The 27,511-nt window shown below is 43.3% G+C and overlaps 1 protein-coding gene across 3 annotated transcripts in view; it reads right to left on the reverse strand.

Annotated features, from left to right (window-relative positions):
* Positions 1 to 152: 152 nt before the first annotated feature.
* cux2b (cut-like homeobox 2b) overlaps positions 153 to 27,511 on the reverse strand; it is a 96,902-nt gene continuing 69,543 nt past the window's right edge. For all 3 annotated transcript variants that reach the window (XM_040050157.1, XM_040050158.1, XM_040050159.1), the window contains 18 exons: positions 21,062 to 21,202; positions 20,700 to 20,859; positions 19,274 to 19,353; positions 18,867 to 18,933; positions 16,296 to 16,344; positions 15,453 to 15,557; positions 12,633 to 12,824; positions 12,468 to 12,526; positions 12,327 to 12,375; positions 11,730 to 11,829; positions 10,824 to 11,453; positions 8,809 to 8,907; positions 7,786 to 8,624; positions 5,684 to 5,849; positions 5,226 to 5,531; positions 4,940 to 5,128; positions 4,564 to 4,840; positions 153 to 4,112 (listed from right to left, as the gene is read on the reverse strand). In XM_040050157.1, the coding sequence (XP_039906091.1) occupies positions 3,314 to 4,112; positions 4,564 to 4,840; positions 4,940 to 5,128; positions 5,226 to 5,531; positions 5,684 to 5,849; positions 7,786 to 8,624; positions 8,809 to 8,907; positions 10,824 to 11,453; positions 11,730 to 11,829; positions 12,327 to 12,375; positions 12,468 to 12,526; positions 12,633 to 12,824; positions 15,453 to 15,557; positions 16,296 to 16,344; positions 18,867 to 18,933; positions 19,274 to 19,353; positions 20,700 to 20,859; positions 21,062 to 21,202 (4,307 nt within the window). In that variant the 3' untranslated portion in view covers positions 153 to 3,313. The remainder of the gene's footprint in view (positions 4,113 to 4,563; positions 4,841 to 4,939; positions 5,129 to 5,225; positions 5,532 to 5,683; positions 5,850 to 7,785; positions 8,625 to 8,808; positions 8,908 to 10,823; positions 11,454 to 11,729; positions 11,830 to 12,326; positions 12,376 to 12,467; positions 12,527 to 12,632; positions 12,825 to 15,452; positions 15,558 to 16,295; positions 16,345 to 18,866; positions 18,934 to 19,273; positions 19,354 to 20,699; positions 20,860 to 21,061; positions 21,203 to 27,511) is intronic.

The raw sequence follows: 27,511 nt of genomic DNA on the forward strand, positions 1-27,511 counted from the left end.
GTGCAAATGATTACACTTAGTTAGGGACGCACGCTACAGTGTAAGGTTTTATATATGCACATGAATTTGCAGTAACTTTTGTATGTTAATGTGTGGAGCGCTCATTGCTCATTATAAAATAAAAAAATAAATAAAAACACAACACAGCAGGATCTTAAACAATTATGTATTGACTGATGGCTTACACAGCCTATGCAATTTCATTTCCAAGATGCTTGGCATATCATTGTCCATTCTTTAACAATTAATAGTCTGACGTGAGGCATCAGACAGTTATCTAAGCCTGAAGGATGCTTCTTTCGATTGGCCCACAGCTGACTTATAAATGACAACTTCCCTTGGTGACAAACCCTCGGTGCCAGATTTTTTTTTATATAAGCAAATCTTAATGCATTTATTCAAGTTTTGCCAATCAATCAGTTTCTCCATTATTTAGTGACTGAAGTCAGTTATAAAATTAAAACATCTACTGTGCAGGGCTATTGTGATATAGAAAAAGCTTTGCTTTTTTCTGTACTTACAAAAAGCCCTACACCGCTATCAGAACAGACTTCACCACAAGGCATTTCTCCATGAGGATAATGCATGGGGCAGGTGATATGGCACAAAATAAATCTGGAAGTATAACGTTTGTAGGGCCAGTCTCAGGTTCTGATTTGACCATAATCTTGACAAGTTTGTGAGAGCCAAATTTCTCAGCTGCACCATGTGTGGACTTCCCTAATGCAAAAAGACTTCAAGTGCTGATTCAATGTCCCTGTGCAAGAACAATAACACAAAAACAGTCTATCCCTTGTTGTGTGAGCAGAATGGATTTGCATGCAAAACAATGAGATGAGCTTTACATGAAGAGATAATGGTCTGGGTAAATACATTTCATTTTCAGCCATATGTCCATGTTACCTTGAGAAACAATGAAGCTTTCACATAAGAAATGCCACTTCTAATCATACAGTATATTATGCACAAAATATGATGGTAAGAAAACCAGAGAGAAATCTTCTGTGGCTCCAAGAAAAAAACAAAAACAAAACAAAACAAAAACAAAACAAAACAGTATTTCCAAGAGCAAAGTCTACTGATCTAAAAAATGCAACCCATTTAGCCTCATCCTGGTGGTTCCGCTCGACACTGTACTTTGACACATCCATGTAAGGAATTACAAAACAGCCACGACTTTCTAACAATCCGCTTTTTTTCCCCTCCGTGTGAGTGTCGAAAATCCCGTAATCATACAACTTTCACATGTTCGTCGAATATTTAACGGAGTCATTCTCCACATCACATAGTTTTCATATTCAACACCACTGATGAGAGCAACTGTTTCAATAAAGCTTTAAAAAGCAAGACTACCCTGAGAGAAGGTCTAAAACGTGGGCAAGCTTGCCAGACCAGAACTGGCTTGAATGGGTTTGGTTTATTAAATCTGTACACTCTATTTCAATATAATCAGCACATTTTTGTTCCAAGAATGTAAGATAGTATTTTTTTTAGTAATTGTGTAATATATATCTCTACATAATACAATCCAAGTCCTCTGAACTATGTAGACATGTGCAAGTGTTCACTACCAACTTCAACGATACAGTAAAGGCAAAGACTTGTGGACACTAAGTTAGGATAATGTTGATATTTGAGATTTTTCTTGAGTCCTCACAATTATCAAAAAAATCTAAGTGCTGTAAGTACTTCATACACGAGGTATTGAATATCTAGTTAACTGTTCTGAGTATAAAATAGAGGCAAAATACATAAAGAACATCTTGCAAGCATGACAAAGAAACGTCTACAGACACAATACACACGTGGTCAAAGATAATATGAGGGGATACCTGTAACCTTTTGTGTTCTTGAATATAGCGTACTTACAGACTGATGAGAGGTCACACTGTACGTATCATGCTTTTAAACACTGGGAACTTCAGCCTCAAAGTAGATCAACACAGAGCAGGGGTGGCCTAGCTAAACAGCATCTCAGTGCTTGAGGTGTTTTGATCCGTATAATTTACAGTAAAATGCACATTTTCAGAATGTGCAATCAATCGGGTGTTACTCCATAACACATACAAAGGGACGAACAGCAGCAGATTTATCTCATAACCCCCCAGCCCCCCAATCACCACCACCACTCGCTTCATTGTTTGACCCTCTGAGGCGTGAGCTCACACCCGAAGCATGATACGCCAGCGCCTTCCCTCCCTCGGTCCAAACAAGTGTGCGTCATGTTTATGCAAAAGAATGGAACGCATGGTCGTCGCATGATGTGCATCAACATAATCTGAGGTAAACTGGGTGTCCTGTGTCTTGGCCCGTTACAGTCTGAGAACCAGTGCCTTAGAGAGTCAGAGAGGTAAGTCAGAAAGAAATCGTGTAAACTGTGCTCGTGCGAAGTGACTGTTGCACTCACTACCAAAAGCACAAGGGCCCTAAACTGTAAACCTCGAGGATTATTCAAAGCAAACTAAAGAAACCAAAAACACTTCAAAAGTACTCTACTCATTAGGTTTAACATTTCCTTTTTTTTTTTTTTTTTCGCATTTTTTGCAGGGTTTTCAACTTTTTTCTTTTTTCTCATGTTTTCGCTCAAGTATAATCACAGGTGACTAACTACAGAGGATAAACAGGGTCAGGTGAGTACCATGCTACATCAGGTTTAGAGAAGGCTATTGCAGACAATTCTACAACATGTACAACCACATTTTATACGAGTGAGTTACAAATATTTCAAAACATATCACCAGGAAACTAAGTACATACAAGATGTTGAATATTTAGAGTCTTAAAGGACTATCCCTCAGTCAGTAATAGGATTTCATGTTACTTGACTTAAACTGTCCAGTCTTACAGACAAAATCTGAAAAATTGCTATTCAAAAAGTAGCAAATTTGGTCAGTGTCTCTTTTCAAATAGTTATAGTGCTTTTAATGGCTTAAGACAGGGGTCTTCTTTTAATCTCACCCAGTGGCAATCTACAGAACTTCAGTGTACATTTGATGACACCATAGCTGCAAAAGTCTTCATGTCAAGTCCAATAGGTAAAATGACAGCTAGTGCTGTCACATATATTTCAAAGTAGTATGCATTATCAAAAGGAGAAAACAAACAAACAAACTAATACACATTTATAAATTTTTTTTCAACTCTCAAGTTCTTGTAGGGAATTCAACCGTATGATTAGCTCCGTGTTCCCATTTCCTGTGAGTTATCATTCTTGGAGGACAGGCCTTCAGGAGCCACGCTCCATTTAAAGACGTCAGGAAGCTTCTGAGACTCTCCTGTGTGGCGCAAAGGTTTGGATACACCTAAAGTGGACTTAAAACTCCCATTCCAGAGTCTCTTCTCGATTGGCTGCTCTCTCTAACCTGTGGATGATGTTATTGAGGTTGGCCATTTTCTCCGTGCGTCTCTGAGTGCTCCTGTTGAGTTTGGGACTTTGGAAGGGAGGGGGCGGGTTAGGGTCCAGGCTGTGACTGGTGCTCGTCGATGGAGGGTTGGGCAGCGAGGGCGATATGGGCGCAGAGGAGGAGGGAACGGGCGAGACTGACATCATGAGGCCCGGTGAGGATGCAGCAGAGGGCGAGTTGAGGGAGACCTCCAGGCTGCTGCGGCAGGGCTCTGACGAAGCCTTGAAACTGACCGGGTCGACGGGTGACTTTCCGGAGTCTTCCCCCTCGTGCCTGGTCTGATTGCTTCTCTGTGGGCCGTCTACGGAGAGCCCTCCAGGGTAGAGACCCTGACCTTCTTCCTGCCTCAGGCTCTGGCCTGCCAAGTGAGGCTCGCGACAGCCCGCGACGGAGTCCTCGTGCTCACTTTTCAACTGCGGCAGCGGCACGGCTGTTGGAAAACACTGAACCCTGGACTGTTTCGCCGAGCTTTCCCTTCCCTCCTCTGTGTCGTCTTCCCTGTCTAATGCCTCCTGTTTGACATGAGGCAGTGAGGTGTTGGCACTAAGAGGAAGGCTGGAATGGATGTGTCCTGAGGGCTGCTGCAGCCTCCTCTCCTCTCCATCAGAGTGAGGGCTCCGTGTCACTGAGGGGGAGTAGCTGTGGTGCTCAGCATCCGTGTCATTGTCTGGCAGACCCTCCATCAGCACCTCCCGTCGCATCCTGGACCTGCACACAAATACCACAGTTAGACATTGACTGAAAGAGACTTTAGAGACTAAAGTTTACTTTCTAAATCAGATTTCAGTTGAAGTGTAAGAGACAGTTTATCACAAAATTAGATTTACATATTCTTGCTTTGGCTCTTTAGGCTTTATATTTCAGAAATCAGGACTTGATTACTCAAAAAAAAATAAAAAATACACGTCTATTTTCTTTCTACTGGATGTAGACAATAGAAATAAAATAGTTCCTAAATGAAATTTCTGTAATGTCTCTTGCCATACTATTCAAGAAATGGCTCTATAGCAGTTCTCTTCAACACTGGACAACACAGCTCTGGAGGCCAGAGAAGAAAAAACAGATTTTGATTGTAGTGTGAGCTGTCCACCTAAAGTAAATGTACAGTAATAATAAAATCAACAAAAACAGCCATCTGTAAAGGTTACAAAGGACTGGCCTGTAGTTATGAAACCAGTTGATGACAGTGTTGGTTTTGAGGTTGAGCTGCGACGCCAGCATCTCGATGGTGTTTTGAGAAGGGTAGGGCTCTAAAAGGTAGGCCTTCCTCAGGGCATCTTTCTCTTCGGCTCCCAGCACCACCCGAGGCTTCTTCGCCTGGCTGTAGGGGCACAAGTCCAGAGAGGCCAAAGCCGGACTCACACACTCAGAGCGAGTGCTGGGCGAGTCGCTGTCCGAGCCGGTGCTCAGCAGGCCGTATCGCCTCTTCAAATAGGCTGGAGGGCAGACAGAGACATGCAGAGTATGACATGCAGAGTACAAACGTGTCAGAATCATGTCCTCCGTCATATTACAGAGTAGACTCTGGTTCCCACCTTTCTTCTCCATCTTTTTCATGGCCCTCAGCTTGTCTACATTGTGAGGATCGTTGAGCCACAGCTGCATGCGGACGAAGGGCTCCCTGCCTTTCAGACTGAGCTTGTGCCATGGTTTGGGTCTGGAGAGCAGGTCGGACACCGAGCCCTGCGTCAGGCCCAGGATGGTCTCCCCAAAAAGACGCTGGCCTGTGGAGAACAAATACACACAGGTGTATAGTTGCTATGGTGTCTTTAAGAGGTGTTTTGGGGAGTTTTTTATCCCAAGTTGTGAACTCAGACCCACCTAAGTTATTATCTGTTAGCACCTCTTTGACCTTCTTGGTGATGGCATAGGTATCTAGCTCTGGAGACATGGCCACCAGCTCCTGGATGCCCAGTGGGTTTGTGGGCTGATGCAAGGTCATGAGGCTGGGAGTGGATTTCACTCCCTCTGGGTGGGTGGACAACCCCAAGCTCAGGCCCTCTGGCTGCTGGTTCTCTTTACTGCTCTCCAGGGAGAGACTCACAGGCTCTACCAGGGGACTTGGGTGGCTGTCTGCTGGGCTGGGAGGTGGGGATGGTGAGGACTGGGCCGTCACTGGGCTTTTATCTGTAAGTAGGAAAGAATAGTCACACCAATCAAATAAATACACGCAGTTGACTATGTAAGCTGTGTGTGTGTTTTTGGGGTTTTTTTTTAGTTGCAAAGTTTCTCAAGCAGTCTAGATATTCTCAAGCGTGTGTTGTGAAATGCAGACTCACCCTGAGTGTGGCCCTGGTTTGGGGGCTGGTTAAGGCTCTGTCCTAGCTGATCCAGTAACCACAGCTGCATACGGATGAAGGGCTCCCTGCCTTTCTGGGTCAGCTTGCTCCAGGGTTTGGGCCGAGACAGCATATCACTCACGCTGCCCTGAGAAAGCCCCAGCACCTGGAACACAAACACTGGTTGATATATTTACCTTTTAATTAAACACACTATCTATGTCATTGCTCACATCAAATGTGTATGTTGCACAGAAACGACTGAAGCTCCAAGTTATTATTGTGAAAGATGGAAATCTGTTTGGTCATGCACTTTCCCCATACAACCACTGGAGGGAGACAATGTACTATAAATCTTCATGTTTAAAGGTTTAAGTTCGATTTGCGGCACACCTCATATTTGATTATTTTCATATGTGATTTATATTTCTGCGATTCAAATGCGCAAATTTCTGAAGTGATAAATTTTCTTCCTTTTTTTTCTCCACATGATCGTATATTATAAAAATAAAAAAACTGCTGCACCGTCTTCAGCTTTAGTGGGACTTGCATTAAAGATATTTTACAACAGTCATATCAACACAGCAGAGAAGGAAGACAGCACCTTTCATATTACTCGAAAAAAACCTTTGTGACACTCGTTATATTTTATCCACTCCAGACAGAATAAAGTGATATATCACAAAGGCTGCCTAGGAAGACACCCAGAGGGATTTTACCGACAATAAAGGCACACTTTCTGGGGCTTGAACTAACAAAACCGATACCGAGTCTTCAGTAGCTCATTTCAGGGAAAATGCAAATAAAAACACACCGTTTTTTAAAAAAAGATTTAATCTTCTGTGTGTTTGTCACAGAAAATATAACACCTGGGTGAAGGAAAACTAACACGTTCCGCTCCGCAAAGAGTTGTTGAAAAGATGACTTTGGCTGAAAAGTGAAAGAACGTTCCAGCAACAGATCCAAACTCAGAACCTTTCAGCTATGCAGCAGTAAAAACCACTGCACCACCGGGCTGTCCCAGCAGTAAAGTTTGATTGCACTGAGGCCTCTATAATATTTTTTTTTTTAGTCTAAGAACCTTGAGTGAATGCTTTATGGCTGGTTTATCACAACCATTTAACAACCAAATGTAACTAAATTTAGAAAAATTCTCAGTGGATAACCAAACATTTACATTTCACTCTTCAACCAAATTCAGATATAACAGAGACGCTAATCAGAAACCCCAGAAAACATCACTGGACATTTGATGCTCAGTGGGATTTGATAAGAGACTGAGATTATAATGTTATTCATTTAAGGAACACCCGATAAAAATTAATTAATTAATAAAAAATAGCCGTATTTCCCTCAGGTTCACACCACAAAAGTCCCACAAGCACATTGCACCACAAATGTAACTCTGAAAGAGATGAGCTGCTCAGATGCCCTCCCAAACCACTGTGACAGCTAGGGAGAATAATGTGGTATGGTAAAACTTGCGGGCAGCCTCTAAAAGGTTTTTCAAGGGCACGAATGACAACTCAACCAAACGCAAGCCTCTCAGCTAAAAATGTTGACGGTTAAGAAAGAGATGTGAGAAACTAGGATTCAAAGGAAGAGCAGCAAAGCAGAATCTATTGCTGTCTGACATGTGGGGAAAAGCACCTGAAGGCTTTTTAGGACAATGTTGTATGCAGAAAGTAATAAAACGGCAAACTTTTAACCGTTTTTTTACAGGGCATATAATGTCAAGACTTCACATCATTATGTCAAGTCTGCTGCAAGAAATTCTAAAGAGCGGGCTAAAATTCTTTCACAGCGACGTCAAATACCAGCACCGTATTATGCAAAGCTCTGAGCTGCAGATACGGCTACTAAAGTGTCGGGACCTGTTATTAGGTTTAAAAGGAGTCCATTACTTTTCCACATGGATGAGTTTCATGTTCTTTTTTTAACATAATTAAAATGTGTTTTATGTTTACTGAGATCACCTCAGTCTAATATTTCACATGCTCTGAAAATCTGAAAAGTTTAAACTAAATATCATTTTTCTTCTTTTGTATTTGCAGGCTGTTTCATTTGCAGTATGCGTTTAATGTGAAAGGCCAACATCTGACCTTTTCACCAAAGATCCTCTGACAGATGCCATTCTTTGCCAGCTTCTCCTTCACCTGCCGAGTCAGCTCGATGGTGTCCACCTCCCGGTACATGTACATCTCATACTGCTCTGGTGTCAGCGGGGGCACGGTGGGCTTCAGTGCACGGGGGATATATGCTGGATAATAGGAAAGGCGTCCCGGGCCGGGTCCTGGGGACTCCCCGCTTACCGAGGTATCTGATTCCACCTTCACCTCCACCGGCCGGCTCAGGCCCAGCTCGTCCTCGGCAGCAGAGGCCTCCTCACTGTTGGGGAGACCCTCGCCGTTCTCCAGACGCAGCCACGGCCGGGGTAAGGTGGAGGGCCCGGAGGAGGAGGAAGACAAGGAAGGGGAGACCGAGCTGAAGGGCCGAGAGCTGCTTCCGCCGCCGAGCACCATAGATCCCCGCTCCTGAGACCAGTGCTGATCGAAGTAGGTGCCCGCTTCGCCGATTTCTGATTTGACTTTGCGGATGATGTTCTGGACGAAAGCGGCAGGGGAGAGGACGCTGAGGGGTGTCTGGGGGCTGCTCACGGGGTTGGCTGTGCACACTGTAATGCAGCCCCCTTCCTCCTGCTTGATGGAGATGGGTAAAGGCAGGCCCCTGGAGCGCTCGGGGGGCCCCAGACGTTCCACCTGAACTCCTGAGCTAGCAGTCGAAGCCCTGCCGCACACTTCCATCTCCATCAGGGCCTGCTGCTGAGCTTCCATCTCCCTCCTGGCCTGTTCGAGGATGCTCTTTATGGTGTCGTCAGAGCTGCTGCCAGGCCCGTTACTGCTTCTGCCTGATGAGCTGTTTAGAGATGACTTGACATCACCTAAACAAGAAAAACACACACGCTGACACTGACGCACACTCGAATCACCTTTCCTTTCTAATCTAGATGCATTCAAGTACTGATCAAAATACATAATAGAACTCATTGTGCATAGAAAAAAACCAAAAACAAACAATCAATAGGGCTTTTAACTATGACTTATGACTCGAAGCTTCATCCTCACCCCTCTGGGACTGGATCTCCTTCTTAGCCTGCTCCAGGATATTCCTAATGGCGTCGTCTGACCCAGTTTCAGGAGTTCGGATGCGTGGAGTGATGCTCCCTGCCACAGAGGGTAACAGAAAGAGATGGAGATAGAGAGAGAGGGAGGAGAGAGGAGGGGGTGAGTGGGATGGTTGATCAGAGAGCAGTTCCAAGGCTTTGCTTTTGACTGGTAGATCAATGGCTGCCTTTGAGCGCGTGCTGTCTGAGGTTGCAGTATACGGGAAGCTCAACTTTCAAAAGCTGTGAATCTAGGGAGAAAACAAAGTTTAAAAGTAACACTATAAACATGGCAGAGGAAACCGTGATGAAGTCAAGGATGAGGGCCAAGTAGATTTAAATGTAGAAGGTTTAAATGTGCACAGGTCCAGGAGCTAAGCCACCAATACATCTGCTTTAAAAACCTCTGCGTACATAGTAGCACAGAACTGATGAAGCTTTTCAGTCATATATTGTATACGAATGCTCATAACAAACATCAGCCAAGTTTCAAATAATGAGGTCAGAATATCCAGTTGTGTGAAGCCTTCAGACAGTTTTTTCTACTTCTGCCTCTCATTGATGTCAGTGAGAGAATATTTGCCTAATATGATCATCACAGGTACACAGCTCTGCTTGTGACCACTAAGCCCAAACAACATGTCTTTCAAAGCTTTTGATTGGAAACAGCAACCAATCAGAAGACAGCTGGCTTAAAGGGAAGGGGAAGCTAAATAAGGATTATTTTGAATTATACAAAGTTAGTCTAGGAATAAAAACAGGGACGCGCAAATTAGTGCAATAGGTCCCCGCTAAGCATTCTGAAATGCACTTTGTCTAAAAACTTATTTTATGAAGAATATTTCTGGATACCATTTGTAGTCTGCTTGCAGTGCATGTTCAAGCTTTGGCTGCATGCAAGTAAACAGTCTGTATGGAGAGCCAAAGAGGAATGGCTGTACCAAAATGCCTTTAATAACCACAGTTATCTGATGATGATTTCACTTTTTATTAGCTTCCCCCCCCCCCCCATTCATCTGCATTCAAAAACAATGAACAGAGCACAGAACAGAAGTCTTAGCACACATATCCGCTGGCTGCCGGCAGTCAGCAGACTAGCCTAATGGTTTCCAGACTGGTACTTCTTTAATTAATTTGATTATTTCATCGTTACTGTAAAATATGACCTTCATTGTGCTTCATCTATCGTCATGTATCAGTGCAGTGGATGAAAATCACTGTCACTTCTAACGTTTGATCTACAAGCCAGCGGTCTTTAAATTATGCTTAAAACAAACTTAAATTGCCAAACTTTCTGACGCTATGTCAGCTGTTGTTATGTGCTGTAATGGTATTATGTATTGCACTTTATACATCTGTGTGTTGCAGCACGGTTTTCATTTAGTCCGTGTCCTGTCACGGTGTCACGGCTGAGCAGCCGATGTGCTTCAGATGCGAACCCAAATGCAGACACAGGAGAACAGAGCTTGAATTCAAACAAAAAGCGAGCCTTTATTTGGCTGACGGCTGATGGAAACATGAAAACTATGATAAACAATGACTTGAATGACAGACTATGATTTACTATAATGTGGATAACAGACGAAGTGACGCTGAACACAGGAAGACTGAGGACTTAAATACACACATGAGGTGATCAGGGGAGGTGGAAACACATGAGGACACAGCTGACTAGAATTAAACATAATGAAAACACAGGGGAGAGTAAAACTAACCACATGAACACACACACACACAACTTCACAATAAAACAGGAAACTAGACATGACAACACTAAGCTTACAGACCTAAAACACATGATAAACTAGGCAAGAATCCAAACATGGAAACCAAGGAAACAATAAATAATGGCTGCCTTTAACCTAAGCTAGACAGGAATAACACATGATCACAAAGATAACATGAGAAGAATACAAAAATAAACTCAGAGCGATGGGTCAGAGACCCAGGCTGTGACACACAGTAGTTAGCACTCACCTCTCTGTCGGACCTGGATGGTTCTGAGTGCCAGAATGTTCTGTTCATCAGACAGAAACTGCTTCATCTTAATAAAAGGTTCTTTGCCTTTCACAGTCAGCTTCCTCCAGGGTTTGGGTCTTGCCAGGATCTCGCTGACCGAACCCTGGGACAGGCCCAGCACATAGTGGCCAAACACTCGCTGGCCAATATTATGCTTTAGCAGCTGCTCCTTCACCTGGAAGGCGATCTCCGCCGTGTCCAGTTGGTCATCGTCTCCTGCGGTCGAGCTGCCGCTTTCCGACTGGTCGCTGGGCAAGCCGGCATCAACGCTGCCCGCCCCCACAGGCCCTTGTGAGGCTGACATAAGCGCGACTTTGGCTGCATAGAGGGCGGTAGGGAAAGCCATGAGGCCATCCTTTTTAAAGTGTGGAGATAACAGCTGTTTGTGGAGGATGTGGTCTCCTGACAGCCGGTCCCCGGAGCACGGCGACACTGAGAAAGGCCGGGGGAGATCATGGCTGGAGGAGGAGCGGTCCAGGGTGGGAGGACCAGGGCTGGGGGAGGCACGACTGTCCACCTGAGAGGAGGATGAGTGGGATCCGGGCGGCCTGCCTATCTCCCTGCCTGCATCCTCAGAATGGTCATCATCTGGTGACAGAAAAGCCATCTCACTCAGGACACATGGGATGTGTACAGCTACATGGCTTTAACAATGAAGACCTAACTATTATTCAGCTTATAAAAGATATTTCCTGAATTAAATCGCTTACTTTATACCCTTGCAAATCCAGACTACATTATGCAAACTCAGTTTAAGCACAGAGATTTAAATGTGGAAGTAATCAACTATAGAATCAGCTGCCCAGTGAGTGCCAAACAAACAGGCAGTATTTGGTAGGCTAAAAAAAGAGACATTTATTTTACCATTGCTGTGTAGTATTCGGGTCTTATCCACCAGGTACTTGTGAGATGGAAGAAAGGCCTCTTTATCCAGCAAAAGAGCCTCTGCAGCCTTAGTAGAATCCTACACACACACCCACACACACACCCACACACACACCCACACACAAAAGCTGTTAATTCTAGATTAATCAATTGTAGTGGCTGCCGATATCCTTATATTGGATATAATGGATGATGGACCAATGATGCATTCAATTGCACTGCTGTAGTTTTTCTTCTCTGGCACTAAGGCCGCGTCCACACTAGCTTTAGATTTGAAAATGGCGTTTTTGTCTGAAAACGCTCCGTGTCCACACTACCCTTTTCAATCGTTTTCACAGAGTTGTGTGTCCACATTGAAACGGCCAAAAACGCTTACGTTCCAGTACTGCGCATGCGTGAAACGCAAGAAGATTCGACCTGCTTCATTTCTGTCTGCCGCTTATTTACTTTCCCGCTCTCTGAAACGTCGCGGCAAAATGTTGAGGAAAAGCACCGAGTTTTTTTAAATGGACTAACAATGAGGTGGAGTTGTTGCTGCGAGTAACACAAAAGTACAAAGTGCAGGAACATGCGTACCTGGGATGAGCTGCCATTGGCTGAAGCCAGCTTCATTACCTTTAGGATACTACGGCGAAAACCAAAAGAAGCACAGTCATATATTTAGATGTACATTAACATTACTATGAATTACTGACACGTTCGATATCAATCAACCACCTGAGTTCAGTTTTAATCTCTTCATAGTCCATCTGGGATTGCAGTTTAGCTTCTAATCTCTGAAACAAAAACACAGAAGGATAATATTTTCCTCTGAATTAATAAGAGATTCTGCGGACGGAGGACTCTTCCCCACATTTCCCATCATGTGTCCCAGCCACTCACCTCTATAGCTTCTGTCTTATAGGCTACCTGGCGCTCCAGCTCTAGAATCTGATTGGCTGAGGTTTCTTGAACTTCCTGCAGTGTGAACTGCAGCCGCTGAATGTTTTCGAGAAGGCGGAGGATTTCACGGTCTTTAGCCAGCAAGGCAGCCTCCAGCTGGGAGGGCAACACCTCTCCCTTCTCGTTCTTCTCCTGACAGGGTGACAGGAAGATGTGACAAAAGGTGTGAGAGTGAGGGAGAGGAAAAAAGTGATAAAGGGAGTGAGGGCAGCCTGTGAATCACAACCTCTGCTGTGGTAATGAAAGGTGAGAGAATATGACTTCTGCAAAGATGATGAGGTTGCAATTAATAGCATATTCTAATTCATCTCAGAGACTGATAAAAGACAACATTCAATATTTCTACACCAATTAAAAAGCCCTCTGGCAGGGATTTCATAATTTCATAATCTGGTGATCTGTACAGAACAAAACGTCAAACGTGGTTTGAACATTTTAAAAAGGTATGTGTACATAATACGTTTTTAAGATGCTCTAATATCTAGTTAATGACCACTTTGTTAGGTACGCCTGGTCAACTGTTTGTTAATACAAATGAATTAATCAATTAATAACATTGCAGCAGCTCAGTGCATTTAGACATTTGGGCATGGTCAAGATGACCCTGCTGAAGTCCAAACTGACCATCAGCCTGGGGAGGAAACATGATTTAAGTGACTTTGACCATGACATCGTTGTTGGTGCCAGACAGGCTGGTCAGAGTATTTCAGAATGACGCTCTACTGGTAATTTTTCTACACAACTAACTTTAGGGTCATTCTCTGTAAACCCTAGAGAGTGGCAGTGGGTGAATATGCTTTATTGATGTCACAGGAGAATGTCCAGACTGCTTCAAGATGATAAGGCGGCAACAGTAACTCAAATAACCACTTGTTACAACCAATGCAGAAGAGAATGTCGAACTTGAAGAAGTTAACAGAAGATTGAAAACAACATTGCCTAATCTGACCAGTCTCAAGTTAGATGCGATATTTGGATGGTCAGAATTTGGCACGAACACCATGAAAGCAAGGGTGGACCATGCTGCCTTGTATCATTGGTTTAGGTTGGTGCTGGTGGTGTTGGTGTGGGAGACATTTCTGATGGCTGCTTCCAGCAGAATGAAACACCATTGCCCAAACTTAAAATCACCTCAAACTGCTTTCTTGAAAACAACAGTGAGTTATCTGCGCTCAGAAGTCACCAGATCTCAGTCCAATAGAGCACCTTTGGGATCTGGTGGAATGAGAGATTCACATCATAGATCTATGATGTGAATCTCTCAGCAGCAACTGTGTGATTCGTTGTCAATATGGACCAAAGTCTCTGATGAATGTTTCCAGTGCCTTGTTGAATCTCTGCCATGAAGAATAAAGGTGTACTGATGTGTGTGTGTTTATCTAGCTGTTGTGTTACATGTTATGGTATAAACTGTAAAAAAAAAAATGGAATTAACAAATTTGTGGTTATTTTATTAGTAGTAGTATTACATCAACATTATTTGATTGATGTGCTAACATGTGAACTGAAAATGGTGTCAAACATAAGACCCACAGGCAAAAATCCAGCCATTGCAGGCTTTGCAGAGTGAAACAATTGGACAAAACACATGGAGTTACTTTTAGACTTTCCACTGTATTTTTCACCAGAAATGTTACATGTGGTACTAACTTATTCTTATGAAGGCATTTATGGCTGTTTGTTATCTTTTCTAAGTTGCAATTTTGAGGGCGGGGCTCTGGGGAGTCTAATCCATGTCCGATGGTGTTCCTTTGTTTGTTTTTTTAAATCCAGGTATGCTGGTAGTGTGTTTGGGATCATTCATCACTCCATGAGTTTCAGTTCAGTAGTCCAGTTCTAGTGTAATTTAGCTAACCTCAGCCTTTTCTCCTGGTTTGCGTTCCTCAAACGGGCTTCTTGACAGCCATCCTTCCACTGAGACCCTTTCTGTTGATGCTTCAGTGAACAATCGGCTAAAAGGCCAAGTGTATCTCTGAGGTCTTGTGTCAGACTTTGCTGGATTTGTTCCTATTTCTGAAGGACTTTCAGACACCGTTCATCTGTTGTAGATTTTTTGTTGTAGGTTTTTTAGACCAACTAGTACTTTTGTTCTGCACCCATTTCCTCTATTTTCTAAGGACACACTGCCCAGCATGCTCAGATATGCCAGGCTTTCGACTAACAGCTGTAAAATTTGTAAATCACCTTGTTTTAATGGATTCAACTTAAGAAATGAGAACATGTGAGTGTGGCTGCTAGTAACAACGTGTCTAAAGATAAAACTTAAAATGGATTTTTTGCTGAGCTGTGTATTTTATGATATATAAACACGATAGCTTGAAAATATTTGAATGAAATCTAATCACATCTATATCACATTTGACCTCTGCTCTCTCGTTTCCACGTGTGCCTTTCTTTCAAGTTGACCCAAAAATCTGTTCCATCTTTAAACAAAGTCACGTGAAAAGAAAGAGAACGAGCTTAACAGTTAGAGTCTAATATTATATTAGAAACTGAAGTTATTCATGTCCAGTTATTTACAAATCAATACCTATTATCCACTATCTACTCCTACATAATGTTTATATACAATACTATTCAATACTATGGTCAGGTACAAGGACTGGATTGAAAATGAATGAAAATAAAGTAAAATATCTCAAAATGATACCTGCAGTTGACTAATAAATTATTTGTGGCCATTAAAAAAACAAAAACAAAAGAAAAAAATAAGAAGAAGAAAAATAAAGTATTTTACACCCAACATGTAACAGTTCTTACCCTGCTAGTGCCCTTTGCTGGATGGCAGCTCCCTGCGGTGACGCTGTGGCCACTGGATAGCTGTTCCTTTAGCCTTTCCACTTCCCTCTGAGCCATTTCCGCTCTCTGCACACAGACACGGCATCACAGCGTTACAGTTTTCATACACCGGCCACATCAATTGGCTAATGAGTTGATCACAGCAAGAGCACACTAACATAGTAAATCAAAAAAACAAACAAAAAAAAAAGGCGCCCTCACTCAGAAAATTTAGCAAAAACCTGAGCAGGGGCCCAAGGAGGTGAGTGCAGCCACTGGTTTATTCTGCTGCGAGGGGTGTTTAGTCAGCCCACTTTATTCCCCAAACTGTTTACCTGCTCTGTCACACCCGGCCTGCTAATTAATGATTCATTTTGAGAACATTTATCTGGGAGCGGTTGGCAGAGAGCAGCAGCAGCAGAGAGAGGGAGAGAACGAGAGCGAGGGAGAAAATCAGAGCAGAGAAGAGGGAAGCAGAAGAAAAGAAGTATCACCAGGACAGGAAGCAATCAAGGCAATGAGATAACTAAGAACCCCGGCGTTCGGCACTCCGGCATCAATCGCGCTCTGCAGTCTCCTGTTCTCTGCTGAGTGGAGCCGTGCTGCCGTAGCACGCCCACCGACGGGGCTTCGGGTTTACATTCACTAATCACACTCTCAGGGCACGGGAGGCAGAAGGGGGGAGGAAGAGGAGAGGGTTGGGGAGGGAGGGGGGGGGGCACAGGGCGGAGGGTGCCTAATTAAAGCCGAGGCTTGATTACAGGAGTGATTACCTTAATGAAGGAGCATCTCAATCAGAGGAGTGCACAGGAAGACCGAACTCACCTGGTTTGCTTTCTCAAGACTCGCCATGATGCCGTCGACCTCCTCCGCCCTGCAGCACATACACATCCAGACAGAGAAGGTTTACTGGCGACATATTTTCAGTTTCAAATAAACAAAACAACAAAACCAACTGCTTTTACACATTCTGCTACACACGAAAAAAAAGCTGTAGCGTGACAGTCATATTTCAGGAAAGCTATGGCCCTATAACCAAATACTGACCAACAACAGGAAATGCATAATAGAGTTTTGCAGAGTTTTGTTTCACACATATACTTTATACTCAAAACGACGTTCTAACATTTACTACACATAAATCATTATGCACAGAATATTTGGGGAAAAAAACTGTTCAACACACTAGAGGCTAAAAGTCCCTAATGAACTGGCAATTGAGTTTTATCACTGTCTGTATTCTGGCATTTCAGTACCTCAAATTAGAAACTCAGCTGGGATTTTGGAAAAAGTGAGTTTAAATTCCCACCCCCTACAGCTAATATGTTACCAAGCATTAAAAAAAACTATCAATTATAATTTGAGAGACACATTTTCAAAGCAAAGTCCACAATAACAAAAAATTAACTCCCGAACTGTTTATTCCCTCAAAATCATGGAAATATTCTCAATATAATGGATTTTTTTTAATCCACCAGGTGTAACCGGTGTCTATGTAAACCCAGGTCATTAATAATCCTAGATACCCCAAGAACAGTTCTGATGGCACAACGTCAGCGGCCGAGCGAGCGGATGCATACACGAATCGTGTTTTTTTCCCCTCAGAACTCTTGAGGCTGAACTTCCAGCCTCCATACATCTAACAATCAGAGAAGTCTAATTTAAACAGAAGCTCAGCAGGATCAGTCATGAGGTGTGTTTGAAGTTCAACAGTTTCATTTTGCACACATGGGATCAGATTTTCAAAAGGTAGATAAGGATGAATTAACGAGAACGCTGTGATTGATTTAAATATGCACATAGGTTTCTCAAGTTTCGGGACACAGCAGTCCTTTTTAACCAAAGGAAATAAAACTGTTCAAAGAACACATCAGACTTTTTAAATCCTTATTAAACTAACTATATTCAGCCAAACCCTCATTATCTTTCATGTTTGCGCCTATCTGCTCCATTGTCTCACATCAAAAGCTGTGATTACCTGAAAAATTATTAATCCAATGGGATCACAAGAACGCACAAATACAATCTTTCAATACTTGTGCATAAGACATTAAGACAAATGAACTTGACAATTTTGAGAGAACAGCTGCTCTCTCTCTCCTATGTGGTGCACACTTCTGCAAAGTTTAGAGGAGCTAGACTTGTGGCTTGAGCGTGCAGGAGGCAGGACACATGGCATCCATGCACTACTAATAAATGCACCAGGAGATAAGCTGCGCTATTCACTCATCAACAGGATGTGGCTTTGCAAGAGAATCAAGCTAGTGCAGGTATGAATGCAAATGTCTGATTGGACATCTACATTCTCACATGCACTTCTGTCAGGTATGTATGAGCAAAGTTCAGGAATGCAATGCATGCGTGAACGTGGCTGTAGTGCAGCTATCTGTCAGATGATGCCTCCGACCAATCCCGTTCTTGCAGTTGGTGCAGCCCCAGTTTTAAAGGGTCATGGGCATGCCCAATAAGGCCTGTATAGATGGCGTCCTCCTGACAGAAAACACTAACAGGTGTCAGTTCTACGTTTAATGAACTTGTGCACTACGGAAAATGTTTTGTATTGATTACCTGTTCAGCTACTCAAGCCGAGGCAGACATATAGTTTTTCTTATCAGCACCGAGGAAACAGTCAGTGAGACTAATAGAGGCCCGGCCCGGTGCTCAGACGCTCGGGGTCAGGGCGGGATAGCTGCAGCTTGAGCTGCGGAGTCGCTGCTGCTACTGTCGGCCTTGAGGAATGCGACCGGGGCAACACGCACACACAGTATGACAAACTACATGACAGAGATGCTCTTTCACATCGCAGCTCTTTGCAAAAAGGTAAGGCCAAACTGAAAATGTGTCCAATCCGACAAAATGGATGGCAGCGGGTCTGGAGACATCAGTTCAATTGCGCCAAGGATTAAGCCTGGGAGAAAATCCATTAGCAGCGGCTGACTGTGCTCTAGAGCACAACCCAAACAAAGGAGTGTTTACTTTGAATGTCTATCGACATCCTTCATACAAGCTCAGATTCATTTCAGCCGTGTGGTGGATACATTGCGCTCAAAGACCAGGACAAGGTAGAGTGTTTTCTGAAGCAATCTTTAAATGAAGCAATTCTTCTTGAGGGCTGTCAAGGCCCAGCTGCCAGTGAAAGCAAACACAGACCTCTCTCATCGACCTGCATTAGTGGCTGAGTCACTCTCACTCTCTGCTTTTACAATGGCATTCCTCAGCTCTACACTGGACGTGAGTTTATGTAGGTAAAATAAGAGCGGCTTGAGCACTCGAAATGCTACGGTGATGCTGGCGTGCAGCCGTCACGACTGTGGGAGGGAGCGGGGAAAAACCTCTGAAATTTGGAAATGTGTGCCAAAGTAAACAGAAAACGTGAGATGAGAGGCAGACTCTTACTTGTTCGTCATCTCCTGGTTGTATTTACACCGCAGCTCCAGCAGCTCTGTCTGTGCAGTGTTCAAAGCTAATGAGAAACACACAGGGGGGAGTCAGAAATTCATGTTAAAAGAAGAAAAAAAAGACACATGAACTTTTACCTTAAAGCTACATTGTACAGGTCCAATTTCAGGATGGATCAATATCCATTCCAGATTCAAAACACAGCTTGTTATAAGTTAACAGCTGACAACTTACACTGACAAAATATATCAACTTCTCATTTTTATTTATGTAAACACGAGCACCAATCGGGGAGCAGTGTTGCAGCAGGGGGCACCATACTGCAATTAGACAAGCAATGGTTCTTTAATGGGTTGATATTAAATCTAACAGCTACAGCACATGCCAGTGTTTAAACCACTTACATGAATGCAGAACTTTGATCTTCTCCTCGGCCTCTGATAGTCTGTCAGCCATGCTAACATCAGCGCTCTCCTCCTCCTCCCTGAGAAAAGAAACTCTTGTCAGTTCCTGCCTACATCATGGCCATACGTTAATGCGCACTTTTAATGTTAATCAAAACCAAGTAGAGCAAAGGGAAAAATGCTTTAAATTACTGAAATGCTGACGTGTTTTGGGCCACATTTGATGCATGTAGATAAAGTGGGATGTTTGCAACCATTCCTCCACACCACACACACACAAGAAGCCAGCTTTAGCTCAAGTTTAAAATCGTTTTATTAGCTTTTTCAGGCTGGCCACATTCTTTTGCCCGTTTTACTGCGTTGTTTGTTTTTGCCCACTATAAAAAGTTTTCCAGTATACAGGGTAGTCCATCCCAATCTGGAAACACTGCTAGTGTACTACCAGGCTTTTCTTCTGTTCACTATCCATTTCACTATGCAGCATGCTAACATGATACCCTTAGAGCAACTAATTTTTCAAACTTTCAGATAAAGAACGAGCAGCTGCCTTAAAAAGTTCAGCTGCAGTCAGCTGCCTCCCATTACCGCCATGCTAGAGCTGCTTTTGCTAATTTTAAAATATGTTAGCAAGGTACACAAAATGTTCCGCTGTGTGCTGCAGGAGTGGACCCAAACATTTTCATATATTCCCAACATCTGAGGAACTGAAGACCAAGTATATAACTTTTAGTTCTGACGGTAATATCCCCACCATAAAAGGAAAATCCCTGTGTAATTTTACCATGTGTTTGCTTTTCTCCCACTCGCTGGGCTCACATACACTATATTTTTATACAGCCAAATTTACATTATTTGTATGTAAAGTGTATGAACATATTTTTATGTTTCTGCAGCATTATGTGGTGAAAACACGGCCATTAGAGTCATTTTTTAAACCGCAAATGGCTTCACATAAGTCACAGAAATGACTGTGTAGTGATATTGTCTACATTCATGTTTAAAATTATCACCCAGAGACAATGTTAGAGGGCACAGAAGCCAAAATGGATTTGTTAGCAGTCAACAGTCTTGCCTCAAAAACAGCAAAAGAATAGACTGGTTCATTTCTGGAAGTACTAGAAATACTTTGGGGTAAAAGTCTGACAAATCAAATATGTGGAGCTACCTGTGAAAAAGGGATGGGAGCTAAAAAGGTGTATTTCAGACAGGGTGAGAAAAGGTGCAGCTGTGTAAGATGGAAGTATTCAAGCAGATTCCCAAAATAACAAACCTCTACATGAGAATAATAAAGTCAGTTTAAAGTCAGCATGAGCTGGAAAATATAATATAATCTTCAATTACATATTTCTTTAAGAATTACAAACCATCGTGTGCACAGGTTATAACGACAATTTATTATTTTTATAAATTAAAAACTAGCTCTCACCCGCCATCATTAGCACAATCCCGGTGGTTCTGCTGTGGGGAGTCTGGGGCCCCAGGAGCCGGGGTGCTGTTTGGGGTCATCAGGGAGGCTGGAGGGCTGGATTCTGGGGCCTCTTTATTCACTGCTGTGTCTGAGATTGCCTGATCGTCCTCTGCGGGCTCTGTGTAAATGAAGAGCCATGAGTTGGTAAAGTGAGGGCTCAGAAATAAAACACGACAGTTTATTTTATTTAACGATGTTGCTTGTACACACTTCCTCCGATACTCAGATATATTTCAACACCAGGTGTATTTTAATGAAGCTTCGTATACCTGCAGACACGTACTGCAGCAGCCGCTTAATGTAGATGATTTGAGGCTGACCTGTCTTTTCAAGGCACTCCAGGTGTTTCTTCCAGTGCCCACTGATCTCTCGTACCAGGGCCTCGCTGTCTGGGGCTGAACTCTGAAGCTGCTGCAGTCTTTCCTCCAGGGAATGTGAGGCCTCCAGCACAGGAGCGGGATCTGTGGAAACACGCGCAAACAAATCTGTGCAGGAAGAACAACTGAGATTCACATGATACCCATACACTTCTACTTTTCAAAAAAGGCAAAATAGCTGTTTAACTGTGTGCACTGTCTGTGAAGCACATTACAGAGTTTTCTGCTTCGCACTTTCAACAGAAGCAGGCTATTCCGCTGAGACTTGTTTCCAAAGAGTGACTCTCAGACTTTCCCCACTCAGCCGCCTTTGAAAATTTCACAGCCTGGACCTAATGACACAAGTGCTGTTCCGACCCTTCACATGTTCAAAAATCTAATCTAATGAGTCCTCTCACATGCTGATGAATGGCAAAGACGACAAAAAAAAAAGAGAGAGATTACAATGAATATGTGACAGAGACTTAAGTCCCATGTATACACCTAGGCAAAGTGTAGAAAAACTCTGCTCCTGAAAAGGAGGTTAAAAAAAAAGCGGGATTCTTTAGCACAACAGAGGAGCTGTTTTGCAATGCATGCGCGGCAGCACCAGGCCCATGGGGCCAACTAGGAGGCTGTTTCTCAGCTAACAAGTCTCCTCTGTATCATTTGATCATTTAAATTATTATGCCAGGAATTCTCAGGAGGCAGCTCGGCACTCCACATCACAGGGCTGTTTTTAATCTTCCCCTTCCCTTTTTTCCCCTCCCGAAAAGTTCAACAGCTCAGAGAGAGAGAGCTGCTCCTGTTGTGTACCTGCCTGCCGAACACCAAAGGAGGTGACTTCTAGTGCCAAAGCACAGAGAAAGAAGCTCAGGGGAGCTCCTTGACAAGTGGGGGGGGGGGAGCAAGAGCCACGCGCACACATTCACACTCACCCACACACACACACATGCAGATGCACAGACACACCGCAGCCCTTCAAAACTCTAAAAGAGGAGGAAAATCGCTGCTTTGCTGCACAAACTTTTCTCCCACAGCTTTCATCCACTCATCTTAGACTTCTGTGTGGAACCCAATTGGATCCCTTCTTCAGTATGGGCACTGACTGAAGTGACTTTTCATAAGAAGTTGGAGCCACAGACGTTTAAACTTTGCCAGATGCCACCGAGAGAATGCAAACTCTGAACCAGCAGGCCACGAAATAATAAACGCTCATCAAAGAGCCGAAAACTTCTGCAACGTGCAATTTGTTGAAATCCTGCTCGAACATTGCAGCTCGCCATATCTGCATTTTCATCAGACAAACATTTTGGGCCATTTAATTGATTGAGCTATTTTTCCCAGGACCGTTTACAGTCAAACATTGTCTGCATTCATTGTTACACCAACTGTAGAGATATTGCATCAGTCACGAGGGACATCACTATTAAGAGCACAGCTCTTCTAAGACAAACAGGATGACTTAAAGCACTGCTATTCCATCGACCCACTGTCACAGAAATCACTTTATCAGCCTCTTTCCCATATATCCTTTCAACTTTTAATGATCAAAGGACAGAGATTATAGTAAGGGATCTTTCACGCATGGACAAGCCAGGATTATCAATCAGTGGCAGGGGAGTAAAGTAAAGTCAAATTTAAAGTGAAGGGATATAACTTAAGTCTGTATACAAAATTAACCCCCATCAAAGTAGAGCAGAGAGGATATTCTCGAAGGGGCTCGGATCTACAGTTACTCAAGGAGAGTCCAGTAAGACTGCGGCTAACTTTGGAAAATAGAGCTACTAATTGATGGAGGTTCTTCTTAGAGCAGCTCTGGTCCTAAATCCACCATTAAAAAACTGGAATTGGAGAGGAATTCAACACTAACCTTAAAGTTCACAATCCTGCCAATCAAGAAATATAATGCAGCTGATGAGGCATTATGTACTTTGTGCGAGTCACACCAGAGTCTGCCCAAATAAATGCTTCCATTTAATTCATCCCTTATCTTAATTATGGATGATTGGATGTGCGCTCTCAGGTCGTGGTAAGTGACTGGGCAACGGCGGGTCGTTTCAGCTAATAAATCACAGGACATTTAATGCATCGTTTTCTCTGGTTAATATAGGTCCATGTGTGCAACCACTGAAATCGCAGCCACTGAACAGAGTGAGATTTTCTTCCTCTTCTAAATAAGGGACGCTGGTAATAATACGTCGGCCTGTCTGACTTCTTGTGTTTCTTGATCCAGTCAACCCCTTTTTTAGTTAACATCAAGACATTTTTAAAAAGAGTTTTGTAAATTTCATTATATGCAAACTGTCAAAACAGTAAGAATGTGTAAAGCCCGAGCAGAAACTTCCAGGTATCAAAAACTGCAGTTCCTCAAATGACAACTTCAGGTTTGCCCCAAAAGTAAGTTACTCCACATCAACTACCATGTTAAAATACCCAACTTTACAAGTGAAATATACATAATGTTGTGTTAGTCTCCAAGTAGATGACAGATGCACCAGGGTGAATTATTTATGCATTCATTATTTAAACTTCTAAAAATATTATTTATGGCTAAAAGGCCATTTTTGAGTGACAGATGGCAGCTGCTAGACATCTGTCTGGCATGACCTGATGTCCCTGGACTTGGTCTCTCATCGTCTGTGCTGTTGATGCCTTTTGGAGCATTTTCAAGTGCAATTTTAAATTTTAGTTTTAAATATCACTGACTGGCTATGAGCTTAACTGCACGATTAGCCAATTTTGGTGTGTGAAATGACAGAATTTTTTATATGCCAAACAAAAATTTGGCATCCACCCATAAAGGCTATGACTGCGACTTGCTGAACGCCTCCATCTCATCCACATGTGGTAACTTCTGACTCGGAAAAACAATAAAACATAAGGGGGAAGTTCCAGCCCATTCTCACTCCCGAGGCGCAACATCCCGACAATTTGTCACATCCCGCGGTGTTCCTGAGGAACGCGAAAGGTGACCTTCCCTGTTGTTATGCTATGCGCCAAGTTATGGGTGAAATCCAGTAGAATGATAATGGTATACACGTGGTAATACACGCTCCAGCCATGTATTCCAGCCCTAACCCTAACCATAACCTTATCCCTAACCTTAACCAGCACTTTAATGACGTTAAATAGTGTTTTCCAAAGCGATTTAAGTAAAATGAATGAACATGTGTAGATTGATTCCAAACGGTTCTCATGTTTTCTAATTTTTCCGATCTCGTCATTTAGGGACGTGATGGGTGTCCGCAAGCGTAATATGTTGACGATTTGTCACCTAGCGCAACATATTACGCTTTGGGATTGAGAACGTGTTGGGAAGTTCACAGTGAATACATCCATCTTTTATATACAGTCTGTGGTAAAGGCCATATTCTAAACCCTGAACAGGTCAGGTGCTCTGCAAAACTTAGATATAAGTATGAAAAAAACAACAGGTTAGCATAAAATACTGTTTCACACTGATGTCGCCACATTATTGATGATGTTGTACATGGTTTCTTTCTTAATCGTCCGCATCCATGAGAAGTTGCCACTAATCGTTAACTGTATGTGAGAAAACTGGAAGTAGAGAAGATGCATGGGCATGCTGCAGATTTTCATTCTGGCTGTCTCGCTCATCTTGCTGTGTGTGCATCCTTAATTAGAAATTACAATGTAATTAATACCAACATAAGAGAAGGCCAAACTACATAAACAATACCCATTTGATTAATGTAACCCCAACTGATCCTCAACAAAAGGTTAGCGTGACTTTTTAAAGTTTTCACGCCACCTCACTCGCTATGTTGATATTGAATTTCATCACTTTAGCTGAGCAATAATGAGGTTACCACCCTGTAGCTCCTTGCTTGTGGTCACTGTGCTGCTGTTTCTGTGCGGTTACACATCTCAAAGCAGCTACTGTGTGTCTGGGTGAGCCTTCGGTCCAGCAGTCAGAGCATGGCTCGGCGGATGGCGTGTGACACCAGGGGGGAGGTGGAGGGTGCACAGGTTCAGGCTGTGCGTCTAGGTGGGTGGGGGTGGACGAGCGTGGCGTGCGCCAAGACAAGCAGGTGTGTCGGGGCGGTCCGTCTTGGCCCTGTCAGCGATACACCATCATTAGGCGGTGTGGGCGCAGTAGGGTGCACCATTATGTCTCCCTGGGCCCTGTGTAATTACGCTCTGACATAATTAACCCAGCAAGCCCATTAGCCAAGCATTGGCTGGCTGAAGAGAGAGAGAAAAAAAAAGAAGCTATAATTATTTGTTGTGCGCATGTTAATGAGGCCAGCTGTGTTCCCATCATACAACACGAACAAATTAATTTACAAGGCTGTGCTCCAAGGTTTTTTCTTTTCATTCAAAACAGTCTTGTTTTTTTTTTCCCTCTGAGTGGACTTCAAGGTCCATAAACATGCTCTGACGCTGCTGCAACAAACAGCAAGACTGCTGTAATATTGTTGTCAAGGATTAAAACTAGGTTGACAGAACACTAAAGCTTCGCTCTCACCTTCGCACACAATGCATCGTGACATAAGATGTATCGAATAAAACGGTGCCTCTTTCCCGCAACCAGTCAAGGATTCGTTTTGATTAGAAGAAACACAAACCACTTGCAGCAAATTCAGAAACATAACTTTGTTCCTTTTGTGGCGTATTTTAAACCAACGAGCATTTGATATTCAGATAGCAAACCCAAGTCTCGCTTTACCTTGATGTGGCAGGAGTGAGAAAACGCTAAAATAAAAAATAAATAAATAAAAAAATAATGAAAAAAGATAGAAGGTGGAATGAAAAAATATGATTGTGGGAAGCGGAGGCTTTTGTGTGCACGAACAAAACAAAGCTGAAAGAGAAACTTTTTAACCTGTTCTTTTTCATTGCCGTTCTGCGTCTTTGTTTGACAGACTGAAGGACGAAGAAGGAATGACATCAATACCGAGACATTTTAAAGCTCAGAACAAAGACCGGGGCTTTGGAACAAAGAGTAGAGCTAGACAGCATTTAAAATTAACACGAGATGCTGCAGTGAAAAAAAAAGATGTGCCAATAACATCCAAACCAAACTTCACTGGAAATGTGACAACGATAAAACCACCTACCTCCCAGTCTTGTTTTATTAGACTTGTAAGACAAATCACAATGATATAACCTCATCAAATATACCGGCCTATTGTTTAAAATTTTTTTTTGAATACTTTGGTTAGACACGCACGCACACACATGCATTCCTACACACATGCACACAAACACACACACGCTGCTGTCTTTTAAGAGCACACTCTCCTGGTCCCTCTGGGGTCTCTTACTCCACAGGGATCAGTTGGAGAAGCCCCGGCTCTTTTATGAACATAATGCATTATTAAGCACCTCAAACATCTCCTGGGCCTTTGTTTATTACTGCTCTTATTAATCACTTGTGCATAATCTCGTCCCGCCCAGAGAGCTTTCATTTTTCCATCAGCTTTTATATGCCCTTATTTTCCAACAGGACTGCCACAAATGCACAAGGCACTTCTCCTTCACTCTCCTCCTGACTGTAGGTACTCAGCTGCACAATTACAATAAAGCCAGCTCGCCGTGCCTTGCAGGCCTCTCTTGCTGGTGCTCGCATTTGTATATGGGAGGTTGAAGAAGGACAACTATTCTTTATGCATCTGAACGACTCTGAATTACTAAGGTCAGCGTGCTGCATTCAGATAATCTCATAGCCGAGGGAAAAATCTGATGCGAATATGTGAGGCACTTACAAGCATCTCTTAACACAAGACGACGCGCGCCTTAATGTGGCAAAAAAGCTGCTTGTGCCTGGGCTCTCGTCTGCAGTGCTCGCGGTCACCACTAGCAAGCGCTGTTGTCATAACATTTCCACATAAATAGACACACACATCAGACACGCCGTAGGCCCCAACACAGACACACATACACACTTAGAGGGGTGTATTCAGATCAGAATCTTCAGAAAGTCTCAGTGAGCTCCCCGCTCAGATAAAAGGCGATGTGTTCTAAAGGAGAGGGGGAGCGGGGTGGATCCTGAGGGATGAGTGTGTGAACTACGAGGAGGAAAGGAAGAGCAAACACCTGGAGCGTCAGTCTCAGGGCTACGCCCCTGGCGACAGGGCCTCCTTGCTCTCACAGAGGTGGCAACAAACGCAGACGTTCAAACGCCACTCGAACACGCACGCACGCGCACTCGCACACTCCAGGAGAGAAGGCGAGGAAGAAGAAGACAGAGACGAAGTCGGGAGCATCTCTGGGAAACCGATGAATTCGGGCAGAAGCTGCCACTGTTTTTCAGCATTCAGTGATCAGGAGGTGTTTATGTGCGCTGATCAAAACCATGTGGAGGTGATATAAACATTGTTAGGGAAACACTGTTAACAGGCCTCTTTCAAGCCCCAGACTGGGTAGGAGTTACACTGCACAGCATGG

The sequence above is a fragment of the Simochromis diagramma genome, unplaced genomic scaffold, assembly GCF_900408965.1.
Source record: "Simochromis diagramma unplaced genomic scaffold, fSimDia1.1 OVJJ01000159.1, whole genome shotgun sequence".
Lineage (NCBI taxonomy): Eukaryota > Metazoa > Chordata > Actinopteri > Cichliformes > Cichlidae > Simochromis > Simochromis diagramma.